This window comes from Colossoma macropomum, unplaced genomic scaffold, assembly GCF_904425465.1.
Source record: "Colossoma macropomum unplaced genomic scaffold, Colossoma_macropomum, whole genome shotgun sequence".
Taxonomy (NCBI): Eukaryota; Metazoa; Chordata; class Actinopteri; order Characiformes; family Serrasalmidae; genus Colossoma; species Colossoma macropomum.
In genome coordinates, this window is record NW_023494797.1 from 16,797,673 (window position 1) to 16,821,822 (window position 24,150).

Genomic DNA, 24,150 nt, shown 5'->3' on the forward strand with positions numbered 1-24,150 from the left:
TACTACACATGTGAATACACCATGTTCTGCATCCTCTGCACATTTATATCAAGAAATACGACTGTGAATGACTGGGAGTTAATTTGTGGTCAGTCAGGTTGGATAAGAAGAATTCATGTGACTGAACAGTTTGCGGTTCATACTGGACGATGAGTTGTTTGCATATATTTCTAAAGAAATGTATAAGAATAGTGTTAATAGTTGCTTAAACCAAAACTACTGCTTGGACATAGATCTGCACTTGATTATTAGGCCTTGAAGAACGCTCTCGGTTGTTCTAGGTGTGGATAAAAAGCATAAAACATGCCTTAGTTTCGCATCTTTCATCATCACCAGTTCAGCATTGCAACACTACGTTTAAACCACCCCAGACTAATATTACAGTTTGCGTTTACCATGTGAAAAAATATGCAAGAAAGAAAACATCAGGCAGCTATTTCTGTCCTAATGTCTGCATCTCATCCAAGCCAGACGGCAGATGTGTTTATAGGGGAAACACTGCATAGTACAATTCCAAATCAAAATATTACTGATAAACTCGTATAGTTGGGGTCACCAGGTCTACTTTACTGAGACTACTTTAACCCTGCAGTTTGGCCTTGGATCACAAGGTGTCCAGCCCAACACATGAGCCATCTCTCAATGCTTTCCACCAGACTAACGATGGCAAAGTACCTAGGCTTCCTTAACTATATCAGACCATTAGTGTTTTTGTCTGTTAGTGCTTATTTGATTTGGCTGGTACATGGTGTAACCAAGTCTAATGTCTGACATCATGGATAGTAACCTACAATGTCTATGGTGGGGGTTCACACTGGGTTTTTCTCTCGGTGGACCAAACTGCTCTGTGTATTGGACAGTTTACATTACTGCGATTTTAGAAGACTACCTTGGGCTGCGTTTCTCCTTGTTGCTAAGCAACAATGGCCTCGTAACTGGAAGTCCGCTGTGGTAGAAAGCCATCGTTTCGATATATACAGGCAAAGTTTAACTACTGCTAGTGACTGTCAAACGTGGTGCTGCGTTTTGTTTGCGTTCAAACAGTGAAGGACTGCGACCACTAATGTCTTCCATTACAACCGTCACTGAAAGCCCGCCTTACCTTTTGATCTAGTGATGCTTCAAAATGGAAATTCCTGCCCGAAACCGAAAATCGAGACACACCTGACCGAAAACTGAAACCGAAAGCTGAAAGCAAGTTTGTTGTTTTGTTTTTAGAATTTACTAACACTAAAAAGTACAAGGTAATAAAGAAAATATTTTTATTATTGATGAAATCTGATGTTAATAGGATTGAACCGACCCATCAAGGAACAGTTTCCATAAAATACACTGAAATTATTACTGTGTAGATGCCATGACACATTCTCGACAGCAGAGAACGATTTCTTATTCAAATTAATGAATTTGATCGCCTGTTTCGTTATACTTTGCACTTTTGCGCTTGTGTTCAACTTTTTTTTCCTCATCATTTCAAAATCTGAGGCTGCAGATGCTGTTTAGCATGCTAGCGGGAGCGGTCCTCTCTGCTTCTGCTTTGCTATATTGTGCATGTCGAGCAGGACGGAAGTTCTTGAGCATTGTACCTCCTCTCGGTTTACGGCTGCGCTTGCCGCATAAAATGCGAAGTGCCCTGTGTGCAAAAACAGCGCCTTTCTCATTAAAAAAACTGTTTCTAAATAACTGCACAAGTTCACAGAAAGTGTGAACCCACCATTATAGCAGGTTTACAGTTCATACTGGGCCAAAGAGTAATTTGCAAATATTTCTAAAGAAATGTATAAGAATAGTGTTAATAGTTGCTCGAACCAAAACTACTGCTTGGACATAGATCTGCTCTTGATTATTAGGCCTTAGAGAACACTCTCAGTTGTTTTGTGTGTGGATGAAAAAATAAATATAAAACATGCCTTAGTTTCACATCCATCATCACCTGTTCAGAGGTGCAACACCATACTTTATTTAAACCACCCCAGACTAATATTACAGTTTGCACTTACCACGTGAAAAAATATGGAAGTAAGAAAACATCAGGCAGCCATTTCCATCTTAATGTCTGCGTCTCATCCAAGCCAGACGGCAGATAAGCTTAAATTTAACGATGGGGAAACGCTGCATCGTAAAATTCCAAATCTGTATATTTCTGATAAACTCATAGTTGGAGTCGCCAGGTCTACTTTACTGAGACTACTTTAACCCTGCAGTTTGGCCTTGGATCACAAGGTGTCCAGCCCAACACATGAGCCGTCTCTCAATGCTTTCCACCAGACTAATGATGGCAAAGTACCTAGGCTTCCTTAACTATATCAGACCATTAGTGTTTTTGTCTGTTAGTGCTTATTTGATTTGACTGGTACATTTGTGCCATTACTTTGCAGCATTAGGCCAAAGCGTTATTGTACTAAGTAGCAGGTTTCAGTCATCTGAGCAGTTGCATAAGGTCTGCAGTCCTCTTTAAAACTTCACCGCTGTCATTTTCTGATAAAGGCCTTGCTTGGTTTGAAGGCTGCTGTAGCTCTGCAGTATTTAGGTCCTTTTTCTCCCTCTGCCTGGAAACATGTTTAGACTGCTTCTGCAGCGCATGCAGGTTGAGTCTGAATCGAAGGAATGTGTCTAAACGGCAGATGTGCGTGTGTATGTGAGAATCCGTATGGGTGGGGGTACATTAAGCGTAATTGTTTGCAGATGTTGGAGAAAGTTCATCAGACCCGACTGTGGAAAGTAATCCCTGGAAAGAGCTGTGCGACCGGAAGCTTCTCCGCTGCTTTGTTTCCTTTCCATATAAATTATGTTTGTGTCCTCGAGCAAATCGCTGTCTAAAGAGCAACGGCACGCAGGCTTGTAGATCTTCCGTAGATTAAACGCGAGCTGAAATGTAGACGACGGGGTCCATTGTCGTTCAGTGTTTTTATTGGCAGCACAGACGTGACTCGATGGCGCGCGCACGTGCTGGTGCGTGTGCCGTTAGGGCCGATGTCGGTGAGTCTGAGGCTTGGGGTCGGAGGATGTCTCCCTGTTGTTTGCCACTGTAAGCTGATAGCGTGGTTGAGAGCAGCATAATGGACCGTCTCAGTGCATTGTGGGGGAGATATGTTAACACCCAGACGCTGAAAATAATTGACGGGCGTGTCTTTGAAGAGCAGCTGCTTTTGTCCAGCTCCTCGGCTGCGTGGTGACCTTGCCTTAGCCACGCTGAAACGAACACCAGCCATTTTGTAATCGCTGTCGGGTTGCCAAGTCACACCCTTAAAGAAACACACACCCACGCACACATTTGTACTCCCACAACCCCCCCCGCGGCCCCACCCCCATCCATACTGGCAGCAGAGTGCTCCTCCCTCCCCAGGGGAATGCTGGGTAATCTGCTGTATGGCTGCTGCAGGCTCTCAGACTGTGGGGGAGGAAGGGAGAGGGGAATTCACCTGAGAGTGCAGGGTTTCACTTCACTTTCAGAAAGCAAAGACACATGGGCCACATCACCCGACCTGCACCAGTTAGAGTTCCCTTGGAAGAATATGAAGGTCGCCCACTTTAGGATGTGTTCACACTTAGGTTAGGCAGTTTCGATTAAAACTAAGGATGTGCAGTGCTGACTAACTTGGAGTATCCGTAAGAGTTAATGAGTGGACATCGGGTTAACCATGGGGAAGGAAAAAGCAGCAACAAATATAAATTAGTGTTGGGCTTTAAGATTACTTTTTTAGGTGATTTCACTGAAAACATTTTATTACATATTTTATTCATCAAAAATAGCTGAGGGACCTTGGTATGTTTTCATGCTGGTTGAGTAATGAAGGCTGCCTCTTCAGATGAGCTAATGAGTGAACACTAACCAGTACAACTTCAGAGGTTGCTGTTAGTACAACTGTTGTAAAGTGAGTAATACTGCTGCCCTCCACATGGTAGACTGGGGTTCGATTCCCTACCGTTGCTACACCAACAAGTCCTTGACCAAGTCTTCTAACTTTATACATCTTGAACATGGTTAAATTTTAAGTTGTTCCGGTGTAAGAGCTTCTGCCGAGTGCACAAAAGTAAATGTAAAGAAAATTTGAAGGATACAAAAGTTTTTTCTCCTCAGTAGACGATGTGATAGTTTGAAATACAAGAGAAATACTTTTGAACTGTTTTTGTACTCAGCTAACCTCAGCTTTCTCCATCATTGGGCCCTGTTTTAATATTGTGTATCATATTTTTGGCTTGGTTAGCCACAGTGAGCTAATTAGTTAGCCGTGCAAATTTAGTAATGCGACACGTTTCTGAGAAGTTGGAACAAAACATACATGCATTTTATAAATATCTGCTTTGTCTGGCTATAAGCTTTGCTCTAGAACTATGATGTATTGCCTTTGTTGTTGTTGCTAGCTGTGTAGCCTTTTGATTGCTATCCTGCATATTAGCAGAGCAGTGAAGATGTATCAGCAGTTGTTTTGAACAGCTGGAGTAGTTTGCTATCTAAACCCCTGTTTGACCCCATAGCAAATTGAATATTATGGTTTTGATAGTTGAATCATTTTAAAGCGTTTTAAAGCTACGCCTTTGGATTTGAAAAGGAAGCGTGCATCCATTTGCAGTGGTTTCTTGTTGTTCTGCCAAAGGTAACACAATTCCTCACCTGTCCAAGGGCTAATAGACTTCACTTGTACTAATATAGTATAAGAACAGCCCTTAAGATGATGTCTGGGATTCCCCAGAGGGAAAAACCGTGAACTCTGTGATGGCTTGTTTAAAAACACAAAAATATTGAGGAACTCTAATTAGATTGCTCCCATTTCTTGCTCATAAGGTTGTCATTTAGACAGTTTCTGGGTCTAACGCACCCTTGTCTTTTCTCCTCCCCTTCACAGAAAAGCAAGGTCCGGAGCGGAAGCGTAATAAAAAGGAGCCTACCAACTCCAGGAAGCCAAGCCTGCCATTCGGGATGGGCATGCCAGGGATCCGGGCTGGTTACCCGCTGTCAGAGCGGCAGCAGGTGGCTCTTCTTATGCAGATGACGGCAGAGGAGTCAGTAAACAGTCCAGGTGCGTGTTTGTCATGGGCGCCACGTCCGTCCACGAGCGCTGCAGCCCCCACAGCTCTCACTGTCCCTGCTGCGCTCTCCCTCTCATGCTATGCTTCATTAAAACACACACTACAGCACTTAATTAGAATTCAATTTAACAAGATAACCCTCATCAATTCCCATTACTTCAGCAAAACAGACCTCCACAATCTTAATCCACTTCTGTTCCTGAGCCTCTCCCATCATCGATGACAGAAGAACAATGGAAGCGTTTGTTTAGCTGTACTAACACGAACGCGATTTGTTTAATTGGCCGGTCTGATATTGCTGTCTGATTTCAAAGCGTTAGGGAAAATGAAGCGTTTTTGCCATGGATAGGGTTGCGTTAGCTTCAAATGTTTATCCGTACTCTGAGCCAAACCACGGAGTTGGAAGGGTTTTTTGTTGATTTTCTTATCTCAAGTATGCATGCCTCTATTAGATTACTGAGATTTAGCTCTTCCTCCTGTAGTGCTTGTACCGATTCCATTTTTCCAAAACAAAAACAAAGATAACGAAAGAGGGACAAGTCCTCGCCCAGAGTATTTCAATTTATTATAATGCACGAAGGTATTTCTTTATTCTGACAAAGAGGAGAAAAAGGGAAAAAAAGCAATATGTGCAACAGTGAAAGCTCTGCCTTCGGATTGCTTCGGCTCCGCTTTTTGACTTCCTGCTTCATCTATTTATGTGCAAGCAATTTTCCCCATTCACACCTAGTGGACTGAACACAGATTAAGTGAGTGTTAAATAACGTTCTGGACAAAGCCGCGCAAACTCAATAAGGAAAATGTGATTAAGGATTTATTTTAATCTAGTAAGAGATGAAATGAGTCCAGGCAATGAGGTCCCTCGTTCCTCCTCTGCTATGTGTTTGTCATACAAGACCGCCATCTAGAGGCAGTCAGTGGTTATTATTTTCAGCCTATATTTGTTTTCTTTTTCCCCCGTCATGGTATGTGCACAGTGTAGCTGGTTGTGGTCTGCTTCACGGGTTTTGCTCTGTGTGAATTTCTTTGCAGACACAACACCAAAGCACCAGTCACAGTCGAATCTGGGTCAGAAGGGAACGCCAAACTCTGCCTCAAAAACCAAAGACAAAGTGAATAAGCGCAATGAGAGAGGTGAGACGAGGCTGCATCGGGCAGCCATCCGCGGGGAGGTACGCCGCATTAAGGAGCTCATCAGTGAGGGAGCTGACGTGAATGTAAAAGACTTTGCAGGTAAGGATGACTTTCAGCTCCTGTTGTCACCGATGTTATTTGTCATACAGTGTCATTGTTGCGCTATCAACATGTCGCCTACAGGCTCCGTATTAAAGACTGGAATGGTGGTGTTTGTACTAGTATTTATAAGTGTAGAATCACTTGCTATATTAATATTTTTTGTCATTTTATATATAGTAGTAGCTTATAAAGTGTAGATTTAAATATTAGTCTGTTCTCCAGAAGGTATTTCTATTCAGAATTTCAAATACTCAGTGAACAAGAAGTGAACAAAATACACTTTTAGGAATTATTTACAGTAACAGTTTACAAGGTGTCTTCCTTGAGTTTGATCTCCACCTAGAATTCTCGATATTAAGTTTATTATGTATTAATTCTTGATGTTATGTCATTTGAGAGTATTGTACAGTTCTTTTTTCCATCATAATGGACTCATTTTCCTAGTGTCCTACTAATTATTTGAAACCTATGAAGTTGCTCAGCACTACTATATGTACCACACTTATTCCAAACTTCTGAAACGTGATTCTGAACATGAGACTGTTTTGGTTTTACTCTTTACGCTTTTTTCCTGAAAAGCCTTTCTTTTGTGTAATGTTGGTCATTTCTGCATGTGCAAGGTTGGTCAGTGTTGCTTAATATTGGTCATTTCCGAGTGTTATGAAGCTGCTGAAACTGTTGACTTTATAAATAATGAACAAATTGCTAAAAATCGGATGTCGTTGTCCAGGCTGGACCGCACTGCACGAAGCATGCAACAGAGGGTATTATGATGTGGCTAAGCAGCTGCTGGCAGCAGGGGCCGAGGTCAACACCAAGGGCCTGGATGATGATACTCCTCTACATGATGCGTCAAACAATGGCCACTTCAAAGTAAGCACTCAACTGAGATGGTACAGTAAACCTGCAATTTCCAGTCCTTTCTGTGTCACAAAGTGGCTTTACAGCCTCAAACTGGATCTTGATAGAACTAAAATTCGTTGAGGGTAGTTACCACAGTTACATGGATTAGGGCTGAACGATTTGGAGAAAAATTTTAATTGCGAATTTCTAATGTTTCTCACTAATATTGCGAGTGTGATTTAAATTGTGATTATTAATAATAATTAAAGTTCAGACCTGTTTTTTGTTTTTTTTACCAAGAAGATCGAGGCTCGAGGCTTAGCCCCTTAATGTACTGTGCCAGAAAGCCAGTAAGTTGTGGTGTAATGTCACAACACTTGGAGGTTTGGTTGCCTCTGAGTGGTCTAACTCTCCACACAATTCTGTGCTATTAGGGTAAATTTCCCCTCTTAAAACTTCAGACAAAGTTTTTGATAATGTGCTCTATAATTTTAAAAAAATTGCAGCTCTTGCGATTTGAAAATTGCTCTCTCTGAAATTCCGATTTTGATATAAAAAAATTAATCTTTCAGCCCTAAAATTGATGCAGTAAGATTTTCAGCTCCTTAGCAGTAATGTTAGCTATGTGCCTTAGTTCTGTGTTGACTAGTTAACGAAGAAAAACCCCAAACAGCCCAATCTCGAAAAAAGTTGTTGTATTTCCTAAAGTTCCTCCCACATTCAAGATACCTCAGAAGAAGGAACTTCTAGTCTTTAAAGTGGTTTAAAGTTTTCATTTTAACAGGTTTGTGTGAGCACCTGAATGCAAGTAGATATGACACATAAATATGTACTGCTTAATCACTTAAACTTTAGCTGTATTATCATTACTCTGGAGATTTATTATTCAGCATCTACTTTCAAATTTTTGACCACTACTGTAAAAGTAACATGCAAGTTAAATAATTTGAAGACTTGAAATATGGGCTCGCGTACAGGCCCTTGCAGTTTAAGGGGGTTAAATGCTAAAATGTGTAGTGTGTAAATGACTGCACAGGTGAAAATTGTAAAGTAGGGATGCATCGATACCGATATATTGGGATCTTGGGTCTCAGTCTGATACCGTGCTCATTTGTTTATATTCGTACTCATAAAAATGCAGCGATACAAACATTCAAATAGCTGCTGATACTGTGTGTTGTAAACAGAGTGCGCACTGCCACGCCAATAAACAAATGTGGTAAAGGAGGCTCTGCTCACACAAAGAAGTGTGACAGTCAGACACAGCCATTAGTGGCTTTAGACATTCCACCTTGGCAGATTTCCACCAGGCGTACATTGAGTGAGTTTATAAACACACAATCACGACTGCTTCACCAGTATAAATGTAAATATTTTATACTGATGCTGTTTGCTGTCCGATGTCAACCAGAGGAGGATGGGTTCCCCTTTTGAGTCTTGGTTCCTCTCAAGGTTTCTTCCTCTTGCTCTTAGGGAGTTTTTCCTTGCCACTGTCGCCATTGGCGACACACATGGGGGCTCAGACCTGGATTTTTCTGTAAAGCTGCTTTATGGCAACACGTGTTGTAAAAAGCGCTATATAAATAAACTTTGACTTGAGGTTTGTTCCTTAAATGAAGAATGTTATTATTTTGGTTATCAGGTATTAGGATTCTGTTCTATATGTATGAGTTAAAAATCTTTTATTATAATTGTTCGTATGTGTTGCAGGTGGTAAAGTTGCTCTTGCGATATGGAGGGGATCCTTGTCAAAGCAACAGAAGAGGGGAGACACCTCTGAAGGTGGCAAACTCTCCAACCATGCTCAATCTGTTGCTAGGAAAAGGCACTTACACTTCTAGTGAGAGTTCGTCAGGTGTGTATCATATTATTTGTTTTAAAATTAAGAGCATGAACTACTTCTCATTCTTATCGCATTGTCATCTCTGTCTTTTACAGTTTCTTATGACGTCTGTGTTTTTATCCCTGCAGAGTCGTCAGAGGAGGAAGACGCCCCATCGTTTGCCCCGTCCAGCTCCGTCGATGGCAATAACACAGACTCTGAGTTCGAGAAAGGCCTAAAGCTGAAAGGGAAGGCACTTGACCCGCCCAAATCCACCACCACACCCGTCAAGGACGAATACGAGTTTGACGAGGATGACGAGGAGGAGCGTGTGCCGCCCGTGGACGACAAGCATCTGCTGAAAAAAGAGTTCCGCAAGGATACCGTCAGCAAGGCCAACAACTTCATCTCTATACCTAAGATGGAGGTTAAAACTTATTCCAAAAGCAACTCGCTCACACCAAAGAAGCCTGTGCGTCGGATCCTGTCGGACAGCAACAGCTCAGATGAGGATGACCGGACGTTATGTTTCACGCCCACACCCACGCCAAGGCAGCCTGCTGCTCAGACCAACAAGAGCAGGGACTCTGCAACACTGAGCTCTAAGCAGCAGAAAGATAAAAGCAAAGTCAAGAAGAAGAGGAAGAAGGAGACAAAAAACAACGTCAGTAAGGAGGTGCGCTTCGGCAAAGTCAATGACAAATTCTGCACCTCAGACTCCGAGACGGGCGACATGGAGAGTGAGGATGACAAGAGCTCGAACTGCGTGAAGGACTCTTCTACTTTGAACCTTAAAGAATCCTCTGTATTCAGCTCTCTGTCCGCATCCTCTTCATCCTCCTCACATGGGAGTTTGGGCTCACAGAAGCTCACACAGTCTTTGGCAGAACAGCACCCAAAGCAGTGGAGGACAGATGGTTGGAAGACAGTGTCTTCCCCACCTTGGTCTGACGTCAGCTCCCTCTCAGACTCTGTCCGAACAAGGCTTTCCAGCGAGTCTGACTATTCCTCCGCGGACTCCAGTGTTGAGTCTGTAAAGCAGGTGAAGAAAAAAGCGCAGGACAACAAGAAGAAAAACAATACACATGTCAGCGTGTTAGACAAAAAGAGCTCAGACTTTTACAAGAACTCAAATGCAGATGGAACGGTCTCGAAAACAGACAAAGACGGAAAAGTATTGAAAAAACACAAAGTGAAACACAAACACAAAAACAAGGAGAAGGAAAAGGTTCCGAGTGTTGTGTTGAATCAAGACATGAATGAAAAATTCGTCAAGAGCTTCACATTCGACTTTGATGACTCTCGGCAAAAGTCCCTCATTGTGGAGACGGAGTCGCCCTCTGAAAGTAAAGTCAAACTTTCCAAGCACGACAAAGATCATTTTAAGAAAGAGGACAGATTATCGAAAGGTAAAAGCGAAGACAAAGACTGGTCAGCGAAAGAGGTTCAGAGAGTATCTAAGGAAGAGAAATCCAAGAAAACAAAGGAGTCCAACAAGGAGAGGGCGAGCAAGGAGGAGAAAGACAAACCTCTGAAAACTGAAAAGGAGAAAGGCATGAAGGACAAAGAAAAGCCAAAGGAGGAGCAACAGAAATCCCACAAGGAGGATAAAAAGAAAAAGTCCAAGGATAAGTCTCTGAAAACAGACAAAAAGAGTGAACAAAAAGAGGAGAAACATTTTAAATCAGAAAAGGACAAAACTGGCAAAGAGGAAAAGTCAAAGAAAGATAAGACCATTAAGGAAGAGCCAGATTATGAGGAATATGACATTAAAAATCATTTTTTAGAGGACACAAAGATGAGCGCATCAGATGATCATGATCGCTGGCCATCAGACCTTTCGTCTGACAGCTCCCTCTATGGCGATGACAGTTGGGATGCTCCCATGAAAGAATACAAAGCAAATAATTCTGTAAAACTCATCGTGGAAACAATGAAAGAAGAAAGCAGGGATCGGAGAAAGGAAAACAAACTCAAAGACAAGAAGTCGGAGCATGGAGACAAGCGCTCTGAGAAAGAAGCTACTTCCAAGAAGAAAGAGAAGGAGTCCTCCGATAAGGGCAGTGAAAAGAAAAAAGACTGGACAGACAAGCAAAAGCTGAACTCCAATCACTCGGAAAAGGAGAAGAAGCGAAAGGAATCAACAGAAGGGGGTGTTAAAGAGAAAAAAGAAAAGGAGTCTGTTGACGGCAGCAGAGACAGAAAAGATTCCTATGAGTTCACCAAGGAGAGGAAAGACTCCAAAACAAAACAAGAATGCCTGAGAGACGAGTATGGGAGTGAGGCTTTATTCAAAGACAAATCAGAAAGCGAAGCTAACGCTAAGTCAGATGCCAGGGAGAGAAACCACTCTGGAAAAGAAAAAGAGAAGAAAGGAGATGGTGTCGAAAAGAAAGACAAACTAAAAGGCGAAAAGCACAAAGACAAGCCTAAAGACCGAAGTTTGGAGCAAGATAAGGACAAACCTGAGAAAAACTCAGTTGATAGGTCTTTGAAAGAAAAAGACATTGAAAGAAGCTCCAAAGACAAAAAGGATGGCACTAAAGATAAACATAAGGATTCGCACAGTAAGGATAAGGAGAGGAAGATGTCATCTGAGCAGAGTAAAGACAAGAAAGAAAAAATATCCCAAGACAAACATTCAGAAAGGGAAAAGGATTACCTCGAATTCAAGAAGGAGGAGAAGAAGCCAGAAAAGGTGAGGGAGAAGACATGGTATAAAATTGAGGATATTTTCACAGATGAGAGTGAAGATGAAAGCGACAGTTACAATGGAGGGGTGGCAAAACTGAGCGATTCGTTTGGACTATTGGACTCCCACCGAAAAGATTCCACGCCCGACAGAGACGATCTAGATCATATCTTAACAGATAAACACAGGAAGTACTCTGGAGAGGGGAAACAACACTCCACAGAAAAACAAAAAGATAAAGAGCATAAAGATAAAAAGAAAGAAAAGACTACCTTTGATGCCGTAAAAGAGAGAAAAGGTTCCATGGATAAACACAAAGACAAGAAAGACAAGGAATCAACTGATGCAAAACACAAGGACCGCAAGGACAGGGCGTCTGTGGACTCAAATCAGGACAAGAAAAACAAGCAGAAGCCTACAGACAAGAGAGAGACCACAGAGGAGAAGAAAAGCAAATACAAAGATAAGCCAGACCATTTGAAAGACAGAAAACCCTCAAAGGGCAGTGGTGAAAACGAGAAATCACTGCTTGAGAAACTGGAGGAGGAGGCCATGAACGATTACAAAGATGACTCCAATGATAAAAACAGTGAGATCTCATCAGACAGCTTCACAGACAGGGGTCATGAGCCAGTTTTAAACTTCTACGACTCATCTAATGACATGACGGAGGACAGAAGAGAGTCACTGTCCATTTCCAATCCACAGGACAAGTTCAGAGAAAAAGAGAGGCATAGACACTCCTCTTCCTCATCGTCCAAAAAGAGTCACGATAAAGATAAGGACAAGGTCAAGAAAGAGAGAGCAGACAAGAGGGACAAATCAGAGGAGCTCAGAGAGTCCTTTGGTCGCAGGGAGAGCTTACCTTTTGAGAAAGAGCCTATGCCCCTGGAAGCTGACCCTTACACTTTTCCTTATGGTTCTAAGGCTGATGGAGAGGATGACTTGGATAAAACTCTGGAGTTTGAGAAGGAGATGTCCAAAAAGGACAAGATGAATAGCGTCATTAGCAGTGAAAAGATCAAAGAGAAGAAGAAGAAAGAGAAACATAAGGAAAAAGTAAAGGAGGAGAAACATAAATACTCGGATGGCTTCGGGTCTTTCAGACACTCCAAAGAAGATCAGAAAACTGGACTTAAAGAAAGCCCTCAAGTCACAAGTTTAAAGGACAAGTCTAAAGAAGATGGTCTAAAATTTGATGGCAAGAATAAGGACCGAAATAGAGATATCACAGATAAAGACAGGTCAGATTATAACAAGGCCAAGGCCAAAGATGAGAATGACAAGCTCAGCCAGTCAAAAGACACGGCAAGGAAAGACTCTCGACCACGTGAGCTTTTGGTTGATGGTGATCTCAGACTAACAAGCTTTGGTAAAATGCTTAGTCAAAAAGACCAGGAAATTGAAGAACGCCATAAGAGGCACAAAGAGAGGATGAAACAGATGGAGAAACTGAGGCATAGATCAGGCGATCCAAAGCTTAAAGACAAGACCAAGTCCAGTGAGGATCTGAAAAAGAGCCGTGGCGAACTTTCGTCTAAGAAGTCAAGCTCGTTAGAATCTGCTCTTAAAGAAAAGAAACTCAAAGACGTTAGCCTTCCTGCCCAGATGATGTCTCCTGATAGGAAGTCGCAGCCTATAGACAGCCAGACCTCAAAAGACTGGCTAGCAGGCCACCAGATGAAGGAAAATCTCCCTGCATCTCCACGACCTGACCAGAATAGGCCAACGGGGGTTCCCACTCCTACATCAGTCATTTCATGTCCAAGCTTTGAGGAAGTGATGCAAACTCCCCGTACACCATCCTGCAGTGCGGAGGACTACCCGGATATCATGTTTGATGGACTAGACTGTCAGAACTCTTCAGCAATGACAATGTCCATGAATGCCTGCTCCCCATCATTCTTCGATAGATACTCCTCCCAGAACTCATCCCATAGTTTCCAGGAAGGAACATGTATCACGCCAGCAAAGAATATGCAGTTACCTCTTGTGAGTCGATCAGTCACCTCTGAGGTTAGAAGACCTCTTGAAGAGGAGTTCAAAGCAGAAGCTGACAAGTTTCTGAGGCAACAAAGTGCACCGTCAGCTGAATTTGAGTCCTCTGCCTCGCATCTTCCTGATGACAAAATTCCAATGGACAGACTTGACTGCGTCTCATCCCCATACTTCTCCCCTCACATTGGTGTGCTGTCTCCAAGGCCTGACTCATCGCAGCCTGTGACAGAGAGAGCTTCTGCTCCAAATGCTGGTAATGATGCCAGTGAACTCCCTCCAGAGAGCATGTTTAACAACTACCTGATGAAGCCTTCAACTCCAGTCCACAGACCTGACCCTCAAGAGCCATGTCTGGACATAGCTGCCCCTCCAACACCAGCCCCTGCAGCTCTGCCTCCCATGGACATTGATGACTTGTCTGAACCACATCAGAGTGAGCCCAGTTTATTGCCATCTGATCCAGTGAGCGGCAGTGAATATCTACCGCCTCTTGTAGAGGATGAGGAGGAGGAAGATGATGATGAGAATGAGGATGAGGAGGAAGATGATGAAGAGGAGGATAATGCAGAAGAAGCATCTGAATCTCATATTGTGTCAGATCAGGCCATGCAGTCTGTAGATGATCCCACTTATTCACTTGGAATTGAAGAGTCTGCCAGAAAGACTTGGGTTGAATCTCCAGACCGCAGAGAGCCTGAAGTTCTTCCCTTGACGCCCATTAATCCTCAGGATAACCTCATGGAAAACTCTTGCGATCAGTCGGAAGAGTGGAATTCAGCAGGGCTTATGAAATCACCTCATGAAAGTTATGGAGAAGTTGAAGCTGCTGTTTCAAAGATCAGCAGTCCATATTCACACTCTGACTGTGAGCTGCAACATATCCCTACAGCATTATCTGTCCATCCTTCCGTGACGCCTCCTTATCCCACATATTCCAGGTCGTACTGTCCCTCACAAATATCAGAGACACATTATGAGATGCAGAAAGACGGTGTAGAGGATATTTCGTCACCACCAAGACCTGTAACAGAGCCTGTGGACTCAGAAGTAAACTTCATCCCACCGTCCTCAACTCGACTCGAGACCTTTTTTACGGATATTAAACCCCATGTTGAGGAGAATCAAATGGATGTAGAACCACCTTGCATGCCACAAGAGAATAGAGAAGAACCCATCAGTTACACGCCTGAGAGCAACATTGCCCCATCAGTAAGCCGAGAGTCTCACTGGCCAGACCCATTCTCTGCTGCCGTTGATGAACTAGATGACCTAGGTTCCTTCTCTTTGCCAGACCTTCAATTCCAAGAGAAAGAGGTGCAGGAGCCTGAAATCACAGCCCCAGAGATGCCAGAGAGCAAGCATCCACCTCCACAAATAAGACCAATGGCTATGGAAACAAACAAGGAACTTGGGGTAATGGACATTGGCTTGCCCAGTTTGACCAAAGCCCCGTGTTCTCCTGCAATTATTCCTCCTTCTGAGCCTTCTCAGGATTTGGTGCCTCCTGCCCATGAGGAGAGCTACAGACCACAGCATGAGCTAGAGCCCGAACCAGAGCCTCAGAACATTCAAGATGTTCCCTCTATGAAAGAACAGAGCCAAGAAGACGTGTGCACATTCAGCGAGAGGGATGAGGGTGACGGTAACGTGTATTCAGCTACTGATGGAGAGAATGAACAGGAATACAGACAGAAAGATACAGCCCCTGAAATTCTGACGCCAGTTTCGGTAGCGCAGTGTTTGGAACCGCTGGCACCTTTGAAAGCAGATCAGATTGTACCGACCCCAGTAGTAGCTTTGGGTCGCGCCTGCAGTCCCCGCCCTGCTGCTCCAGTCTTGGTTGTCACGTCGTCTAGCACCACCCAAATGTCAGAGGCACTGGAGACAACAGCCAAAATGCCAGTAGCCACAGCAATGTCTGAGGCCCCCAAGAAGGTTGAGGAGATACCTCAAAGGATAACTCGGAATAGAGCTCAGATGCTGGCCAATCAGAGCAAGCAGAGCACTGCAGCGAGCCCTGCAAGTGTCACATCATCGGCCGCTTCCTCTCCTGTCACCACGAGTGTCACCAACAGCTCTCTTTCCTCCCTTACCCCTGGAGAGAAGGAGAAAGAGAGAGAGTCCTTCAACACCCAGACTTCCACCCCAGCAACACCTGCTCTCGTCACCAAAAGTAAAGGACGAAACGTCGAGGAAGAGGACGGCCAGGCGCAACATCCACGCAAACGGAAGTTTCAGAAGTCAGGTCCGCAGCAAGTGCAGGTCCAACTCGTCAACACAGCGATGCAGCAAACACGGGAGATGATTCAGCAGACTCTGGCGGTCATAGTAAATGCCATCAAGCTGGATGAAATCGAGCCCTACCACAGTGACCGCTCCAACCCTTATTTCGAGTACCTGCAGATTCGGAAAAAGATTGAAGAGAAGCGGAAGATTCTTTGTTACATAACACCGCAAGCTCCCCAGTGCTATGCGGAGTATGTGACGTACACCGGCTCCTACCTGCTTGATGGCAAACCTCTGAGCAAACTGCATATTCCAGTGGTAAGAAGAATTTTGACATTCTTTGCATTTTTAACTGCATTTTTATGCAGATCTTCTTTTGGTTTTTCGCCTTAGTAATTGAATTTTAACATAATACTACTTTTGTTGTTCATAAAACTTCATAACAATGCTTCAGAATTTATATTTCTTGCATACCAAGAATTTTTACCACCTCTCCCCCCAGATTGCTCCACCTCCATCTTTGTCAGAACCCTTGAAGGAGCTCTTCAGACAGCAGGAGGCAGTGAGAGGGAAGTTGCGACTGCAGCACAGCATTGAACGAGTAAGCTCACAAACTCCAAGCACCCACACAGCGCTTCTTTCCTTCCCCGCATCCCTCAACTTACTTTAGAAGTCATCCAGTTAGAATTAGTGCTTTGATCGCTCAGCACAAAACCTTTTGATGAATGATCAAAGCCTCTGTGTAATAGAAAAGCCCTGTATCTGCAATATGCATTTCTCTAACTAAAAGAAGCATATTATAGTATAATCAGAATCCCCATTTCATCTTGAACTCTTCTGAAGTTGCTCCTGTGACTTTTGTGAACCTTGATGATTTTGAAAGATTGTACCACCTCTTGTGCCTTAATCAAAAGTTTGCTCAAGGGTTGTCAGTTTTCAGATCATTGGGAGTCCAGACTGACCTTTTTCTTTTCTAAGTTTTGTATCTTGCTCTTCTGCAGGAAAAGCTGATTGTGTCTTGTGAGCAAGAGGTACTGCGAGTTCATTGCAGAGCAGCTAGAACCATTGCTAATCAGGCTGTCCCGTTCAGTGCTTGCACCATGTTGCTGGATTCCGAGGTCTACAATATGCCATCGGAAAGCCAGGTGAAATATCTCTGCTTGTGTTGTGACCCAGATTCGGATTTCACTGATACCGTTACATGTATATTTGAATGTTCTGTATCTCATTTGTTTATATTTCCTGCATTTTTAAACAGGGGGATGAAAATAAGTCTGTGAGAGATCGGTTCAACGCTCGACAGTTTATTTCTTGGATCCAAGACGTGGATGACAAGTATGACCGCATGAAGGTGCTGTGCCTTTTTAACATTGTACTTTTGATGTTTATCTTTGTTGAAATACTCTTAAGAAGCTTGAGAAATTAAAGAATAGTCTGACCCAACTACCATAAAGGGCTGTTTGGTCACGTTTGAAGGATCATCTCTTAATGTAAAGGTTCCATACCAGTTTAAAGGTTTCTCCTAAAACCTTCCTGGACGTTCTTTGAATTTTAGAAAGGTTCTACACACAGACACACACACTTCATAAAAAAATCTGTAAAGTACCATTCACTGAAAGCTTTTTAGAGAAATAGATGTGTTTTTTCTAACTTTCTAGCTTTTGCAACTCACAATCCACACAAATGACCACAAAACATATATTTAATCAATCAGATTGTTTTTCTGTCTCACCGAATAAGATGCCTGAGGTTTAGCAACTACAGAGTGCTGGATGTTAGGCTGAAGAGAGAAATGTTGCAAAAGCTGAGTTATTTCTCAGTTTAAGAGGTTTAGATGCATAGTCGCTTGCCTTCAGCTCTTGGGCATGTGACGCCTAGCAGTACCAACACTGCCCACACGGGAACCACAGCTCACAGGTTAAAAACCACTGTGGCACTGTGCATTGTGGTTCTGTGGCATTGTGCAGAGAACCCTTTATTTTTGTAATGCTAACTGGTGGAACTGGCTTACTAGCAATCATTACACTTGGCCAAGCTGTATATTTAATATCAGAAATGTATTATTTCCTTTAACATTGCCATCCTCTTCCTACAGACGTGTTTGCTGATGCGACAGCAGCATGAGGCTGCCGCTCTGAATGCAGTGCAGAGGATGGAGTGGCAACTCAAGATGCAGGAGCTGGACCCTGCTGGACACAAATCCCTGTGCGTCAACGAGGTCCCTTCCTTTTACGTGCCAATGGTTGACGTCAACGATGACTTCGTACTGTTGCCTGCGTGACACGAACACACGGACGCAGGGTGTGCGGTCTAAAATTCTCATCTTTCAAAGAGACAACAGACAGCAAGTTCGGTAAGGGCTAGCCGGTTTGAAGAGAAGATTTCTTTGAGGAGAATACATATATATATTATATAGAAAAAGTTAAAAAAATTAAAAATCGTCCCCTTCCGTCAGAAGAGGGAGCATCTTTTTACCGGGGGAAAAAACACAACTTGCACTTTCATCCTTCAAGTTTGTATGCTTTTGTTTGGGATTTAAGAAGCAACACTGATTTGCTTTGAACCTCACCCACCCGCTCCCCTACCGGCTGATGTGGGTGAGAATGAAACGGGGAGAGGAAAAAGTGTTTTTCTTCGTTTTAGATCCCCTTAAACTAAATTACAACAAGATGGGTGGGTTGAGACGGGCTCCTCCACCTTTGTCCTTCAGAATCAGGGACAGAAGGCACGACGGTGATCTCGAGAGTGCCGAACAGAAACGAGTTGCGGGCACCGCGAGGTGCGGCCGTGGAAATAAGAGACCCGAAAAAAGGGGTGCCAGAGGAACGCTTGAACATCCATTCCTACAGCAAGATGCTAGGACCAGGATCTCTCATGGCCACAGCAGAGGAGAGCATGGCTCCCTGCTGACCACAGCGCCCCACGCAGCCCCAGACCAGGGCAGCCGGCCGCAGAGCAAAGGCAGAGTGGCAGGGCTCGGGGAGAGTCTGCCTTCAGCACCAGGGCATCCACAGACAGCATGACACCCAGGATGCCCTCAGATACAGGGCAAAGGAGCGCCTGATTCTGCGTGCGGAATCAAACGGCCTCTGGTGGTCCGCCGTGAAGTCGGGCCCACCGTGCCTGCGCTTGTACCATCCAAGGAAAAGAACACGCAGGACAAAATACAGAAACGCAGTGTTGCGAACCAAGAGGCAGAGACTTACAAGACGGTGTTTTAGTGGAGTTTTCTTTTTGGTCTTTCTTTACTTGGGCATTTCATTGTTCCCTTTCTGAGGAAGTGACTTGAAACACTACAGAGCCAACGTTAGTTTAATGGAAAAAAATAAAGAAAAAAACACGAAAAAAAACATTGTATTCCGTAAATGATGTACAGTTTTTATATTCGTTAACCAATGTATTCTCGCTGCCTTCTAGATAATTTATTTTGCCACCCATTACTGCACAGTTGTAAATAACTTATGTACTGTAACATCACACAGTTAAGTGTAAAAAAAAATAAATGAATAAAAATTATCTTTGTATGTACAGTTCACTTTCGGGCAGCACTTCCCCCCCCACCCATACCCATGGGCCAAAATGTGTACACACGTCAGTATCGTAGGGACTCTTGTGTACAGGTCCTTTTAAGGTTTTGTCCGAGGCTGGTCAGAGCGAGTGTCCTGGATCATCATCGTCGTCGTCATAATCATCATCAGAAGATACTTTATTTCCCTCATAATGAAACTGTCAGGGCCGCAACCATGATTTTCAGATGTAGCAGATGAGTGATTATTGAATTATTTAAAGAATATTAGAGGTATATTATTCATTGCTTTAATACGCGAGTATGTATCTTTAAAAAAATAAAAAGTAAATAAAAAAAACTATAAACCAAGAAAATGCCTTTTTACAGTTAACATTAAAGCTGCACAAGTTATAGGAACATCAGCAGCATATGGAGCCAATATAACCTGGTTCAAATGTAGAAGCATCCTTTAAACAATCCAGTTCAGTATATCACATATAAACAGCAAATCCGGGATTAAGGTCTTTTTGTTTTGCCCTCCCTTTTTCCTTCCCTTCAGTCACATATTAACACAACTGCGAAGCTGAAAACGCTTTGTGGCGCGTAGCTCTGCTGTGTAGTTCCACAGAGTAGACGTCCTGCAAGCATAAGAAACGGAACCAATACATCACTGATTATAGTTTCATCTGTTAGGGTTTTATTTCTAAAGAGGAATCAAGAACGGCCACGCTTAATGTTAGCTGGACACCTAAATGACCATGCATACATAAATATAGATTCTTATTCGGCATTCATGGGCTCTCTGACTGTTTCCATAGTTTCTGTCCTCACATCTACCCCTCGCAACACGTTCCTTCGCCCTGCACCAAGTTGAACTCATCTTCAAAGCACAATCACAACATATAAAGCGTCGACACAGAAGACTCGTGCAAATGAGCTGGTTTTAGAAATTGTCCTGCGTTTTTATAATGGAGCTTTTATTTCTTGTTACGTAGATGTTGCGTTATTTTTTTAATTCTTTGGGGATTTTTAGTTGTTGTTTCCTAAAACCTGATTTTAAAAATGTTTTACCATTCATTAGCTGCCTGTTCTTCCATGTGACGTTTGCTCAATCACCCAGCCGTTTTGTTTTTGTGTGTGTCGTGTGATGGAGGAATGCCGGGGTTGCGTACGAGTCGGGGTGCAACAACAGGAATCACTCTTTCAGCATACGGTTGTTTTGGTGGTCTTTCGTGAGTAGCGTGACGTGCAAAAAGGAAAAATAACAGTCAAAACCATACAGGTTGTTTCCATTCAGATTAATATTGTAAATTCAGTGCTCCCTCATTTCTTTTTGTCATGTGTTGTTAATTTGGCAGAAAAAAAGACCCTGTGTTTGATGTTTTTGAGGTGTTTTCTTCCCCCATGCGACTCAAACGATGGCATGTGAATCAGTATGGTTTGGAAAAAGAGAATGTATACGGTGACTACGCCCTGCAGTCTTCACTGTTGTTTACAGGAACATTGTGTTTTGTTTTAGTTCTGTCTTCTGAACTGTTCGCCACCCTTTTTAATTCCCTCAGCTGTCTGTTTTATTTTACCCTCCCAGCTCTTCATTCTTTTAAACGAAAGGCCTGAAATTGTGACGCATTATTATGTAGCAGTTCTAAATCACGTTTTATATGTGGACCACCTCCATGAACCATTAGGGTCGCTCATCCTTCATTGCAGAGTTTGGGACTGGATCTCCTCTCTCACAGTGAAGCACTTAGCCGTCAGCTAACCGGGTGGGCCGGGACCTCACCTCAGCTCGCCACTGATCTCTGCAACACGTTACCTCTGCGATTTGCACACACTTGAATCCGTTCACTTTAAGCTTCTTTAACTGGACAGGTTTACGCGCCGAGTCACAATTTCAAGCCTTTTTTTTTTTCTCCCCTCCTCTTCCTCACTATACATAAATCCAACAGTAGATGTATCTTGAAAATGGAAAATGACTCATAAAGCATGTAGAAGTATTCTTAAATGGTGAGAAATAACCTATTTATTATCTTTCTGACACCTGTGGTATGTTTGAGTTTGAAGGTCTCCGCTGTGTAAATTTTCCTCTTGTAATGAGTAAAAAAGATAAAAAAACAACAAAAAAAACAAAAAGAGACTCTGTACATAGCTGTATATAAACTCCCAGGACCTTTTGCACCCTCCTCTTTGTACTAGTCTGAACTTGAGTAGAATGTGGGGTTCTAAAAGGCAGCGAGACGGAGCACTCGCTGCAGGTCATGTAATAATGTAACTTTTATTTTCTTTCTTTTTTTTTCTTTTTCTCTTTTTGTACAATGTAGTTCAATTGTGTACATATTGTTGGAGCAGCTATGGGAGGGAGGGGTTTGTTGATGCTATCGTCAGTGCTGTCAAAAATCCAGTACTTTCACCTTTAGCTGTGTTGATATCCTGCAAATTCAGAAGCGAGAAACTTAAAAAATTAAAAAAGAAAAAAAAAAAGTTAATGGAGTAAAAATTCAAAATTGTTATTTTCTACAGTTGCATGTACAGAGAGCGCGAGAACTGCTGTTGTTCCTCAGAGATTATGTTCGTAAATAAATTTTTGAAATATGATTTTGTCTGTTGTCTGTGGCATTTTTTAAGAAGGACAATTGCAGTTACAAAGCACAGCCACCAGGTGGCAGCAGAGTTGGAAATAAAGAAGTGACTCGTCCGCTTTTTTAAGAGTCGGTATGACTAACTTCACCAGGAAAAGATGACCTTGTTTTATTATTACTTTGCAACTCATCAAAATTACAAAACATAACCATTTAGAAATACCTGTTAAGTTTCCAGTCGTGGGCTAGATTAGAGTTTTCACTGTTCTCAGGAACATACACAGTAAACAGCAGTGTGTATCAAACCTTTGGTCTGTAGTGCTTCAAATATTGATTACAGAGAGCCTCACCTGGTGGGAAAGTAAGGTTTTGAGCATGTAGTTATTTTTGCATCAGGTGCAAGACAGTTTCTGAACACTTTGGGGCCCTAAGCGAGGCCAGTTTCCCACCCAAATCAGTACTTCATCAATTATGGTCAGGAAGAAGGTAAAGACAATAAAACTAAGTGTATACAAGACATTTAATGTAAAATAAATAAACGTTTTGAAAAATTAATAAATATTACACACTTGCAGAGGCCCTAAGCAGCAGCTTATACTGCTCATAGCAAGAAACAACACTTCTCAGGTGTGACTGGTCAGGTGAAATTATAGTACAGATCATTGTCATATGTAAATATTAGTCTGTATGAGGGAGAAAAATACAGCTGTGCCTCAGTTGCCTTCGCTTTGGTCAAAATAAGAAGAGAGTCTCATAATCCACAACTGGAAAAGTATAGTGGGCTTCTCTTCAGGCCTTCGGGGCGTTGTTGTCTGACAACAGACTAATACAGTTAGAGCTTTCTCTGTTGGTAATCAGTGGAAGATTTTTACATTTTAGTTCATTCAGAAGTGGAGCAGTGGATAGGCAGTATTCATTAATGTAAGGGGAAAAATCTGTAATCTTAGTCAAATAAAATAATACACATGGGTGTGTTTGACCAGTTCAGCTCAATGTTAATCCAAATTTCACACTACACCAAAGAGAAAAACAAAACCTTTAGATTTAATCAGTATTTTATTCCAGGAGAAATATTAGGTGATGATGGACCACGACCGTCCCCTGAGGAACCAGACATACACGGCCTCTCCTGGCAGAAGTGTGGAGCCCCTTCAGTGGCAGAGCAAAAGTGGAATAGACACAAAATTTTACATAAAGGTAGACTATAGCCTAACTGAATTCGTCATACACACTACACACACACACACACACACACATAAGACAGTTTCTGAACACTTTGGGGCCCTAAGTGATGCCCACACCAATCAGTACTTTATCAATTATGATCAGGAAAAAGGTAGAGACAATAAAACAATAAGTATTTGTATATATATATGTATATGTATGTATACATACATACACACAACAGTTAGTTCCGGCGACGCAAGCTGATTGGTTGAGAAGCGCTCTAACTGTGCTGTTATTTCGCCATAACTTCACGGCTTTTTCACAAACACTGTATCACTCCGCTGAGACGCCGTTGCTAAGCAACGTGTTTGACGCTCAAGACATTTGAACGTTCTTACTTTGCCACAAACAGAAAATGGACACTTTTAAGATCACATTTGACCGACAGCCGATCTGGTCAGACTCTGAAGATGAGACGACACTAAATTCCCAAACTGTCATCACCACTGAGCAGCTTTTCAATGGGCAGCTGTGACAGAAGAACAGCTAAACGACCTGGAATCAGCCAGAAATGAACCCAATACCATTCGCCAAACGTGTAGTCTGATCTTCAGAGTCTGACCAAATCGGACTGAGCCATAAAACCGCCGCAATAAAAACGAAAAAGCTGCTCAGCGGTGATGACAGTTTGGGAGTTTAGTGTAAGGAGCTGGAGAACGAACTGCCGGCTGTGCAGCGAGTGGGCGGAGCTCGTTACTCTGACGTAGCAACGAGCTGCTTGTTAAGGAACTATAATTTGGTGAAGGAACTGCGAACATTAAAACATATTAAACGCCGCGTTCACAACCCTACTAGCCAGTATCTGAGTATGAAGTGCTGGATAGCGCTTGTTTATAAGTATAAACTACTACTACTACGAGAGCAGCTGAGTATGAAGTACTAGCCAATCGTAGCGCACGTGGGCGGGGCTTTTGGCGTCCTGGAACTCGTGGACTGAACTTCTAGCCAATCGTAGCGCACGTGGGCGGGGCTTTAGCGTTCTAGAACG

General features: G+C 42.8%; 1 protein-coding gene across 2 annotated transcripts in view; it reads left to right on the top strand.

Moving 5' to 3' along the window:
* Positions 1–18,916, top strand: part of ankrd11 (ankyrin repeat domain 11) — a 177,379-nt gene extending 158,463 nt beyond the window's left edge. For both annotated transcript variants that reach the window (XM_036584434.1, XM_036584433.1), the window contains exons 4-12: positions 4,848–5,021; positions 6,064–6,264; positions 6,998–7,140; positions 8,821–8,965; positions 9,082–16,166; positions 16,351–16,449; positions 16,850–16,993; positions 17,107–17,199; positions 17,944–18,916. In XM_036584434.1, the coding sequence (XP_036440327.1) occupies positions 4,848–5,021; positions 6,064–6,264; positions 6,998–7,140; positions 8,821–8,965; positions 9,082–16,166; positions 16,351–16,449; positions 16,850–16,993; positions 17,107–17,199; positions 17,944–18,129 (8,270 nt within the window). In that variant the 3' untranslated portion in view covers positions 18,130–18,916. The remainder of the gene's footprint in view (positions 1–4,847; positions 5,022–6,063; positions 6,265–6,997; positions 7,141–8,820; positions 8,966–9,081; positions 16,167–16,350; positions 16,450–16,849; positions 16,994–17,106; positions 17,200–17,943) is intronic.
* The last annotated feature ends 5,234 nt before the right edge of the window (positions 18,917–24,150 follow it).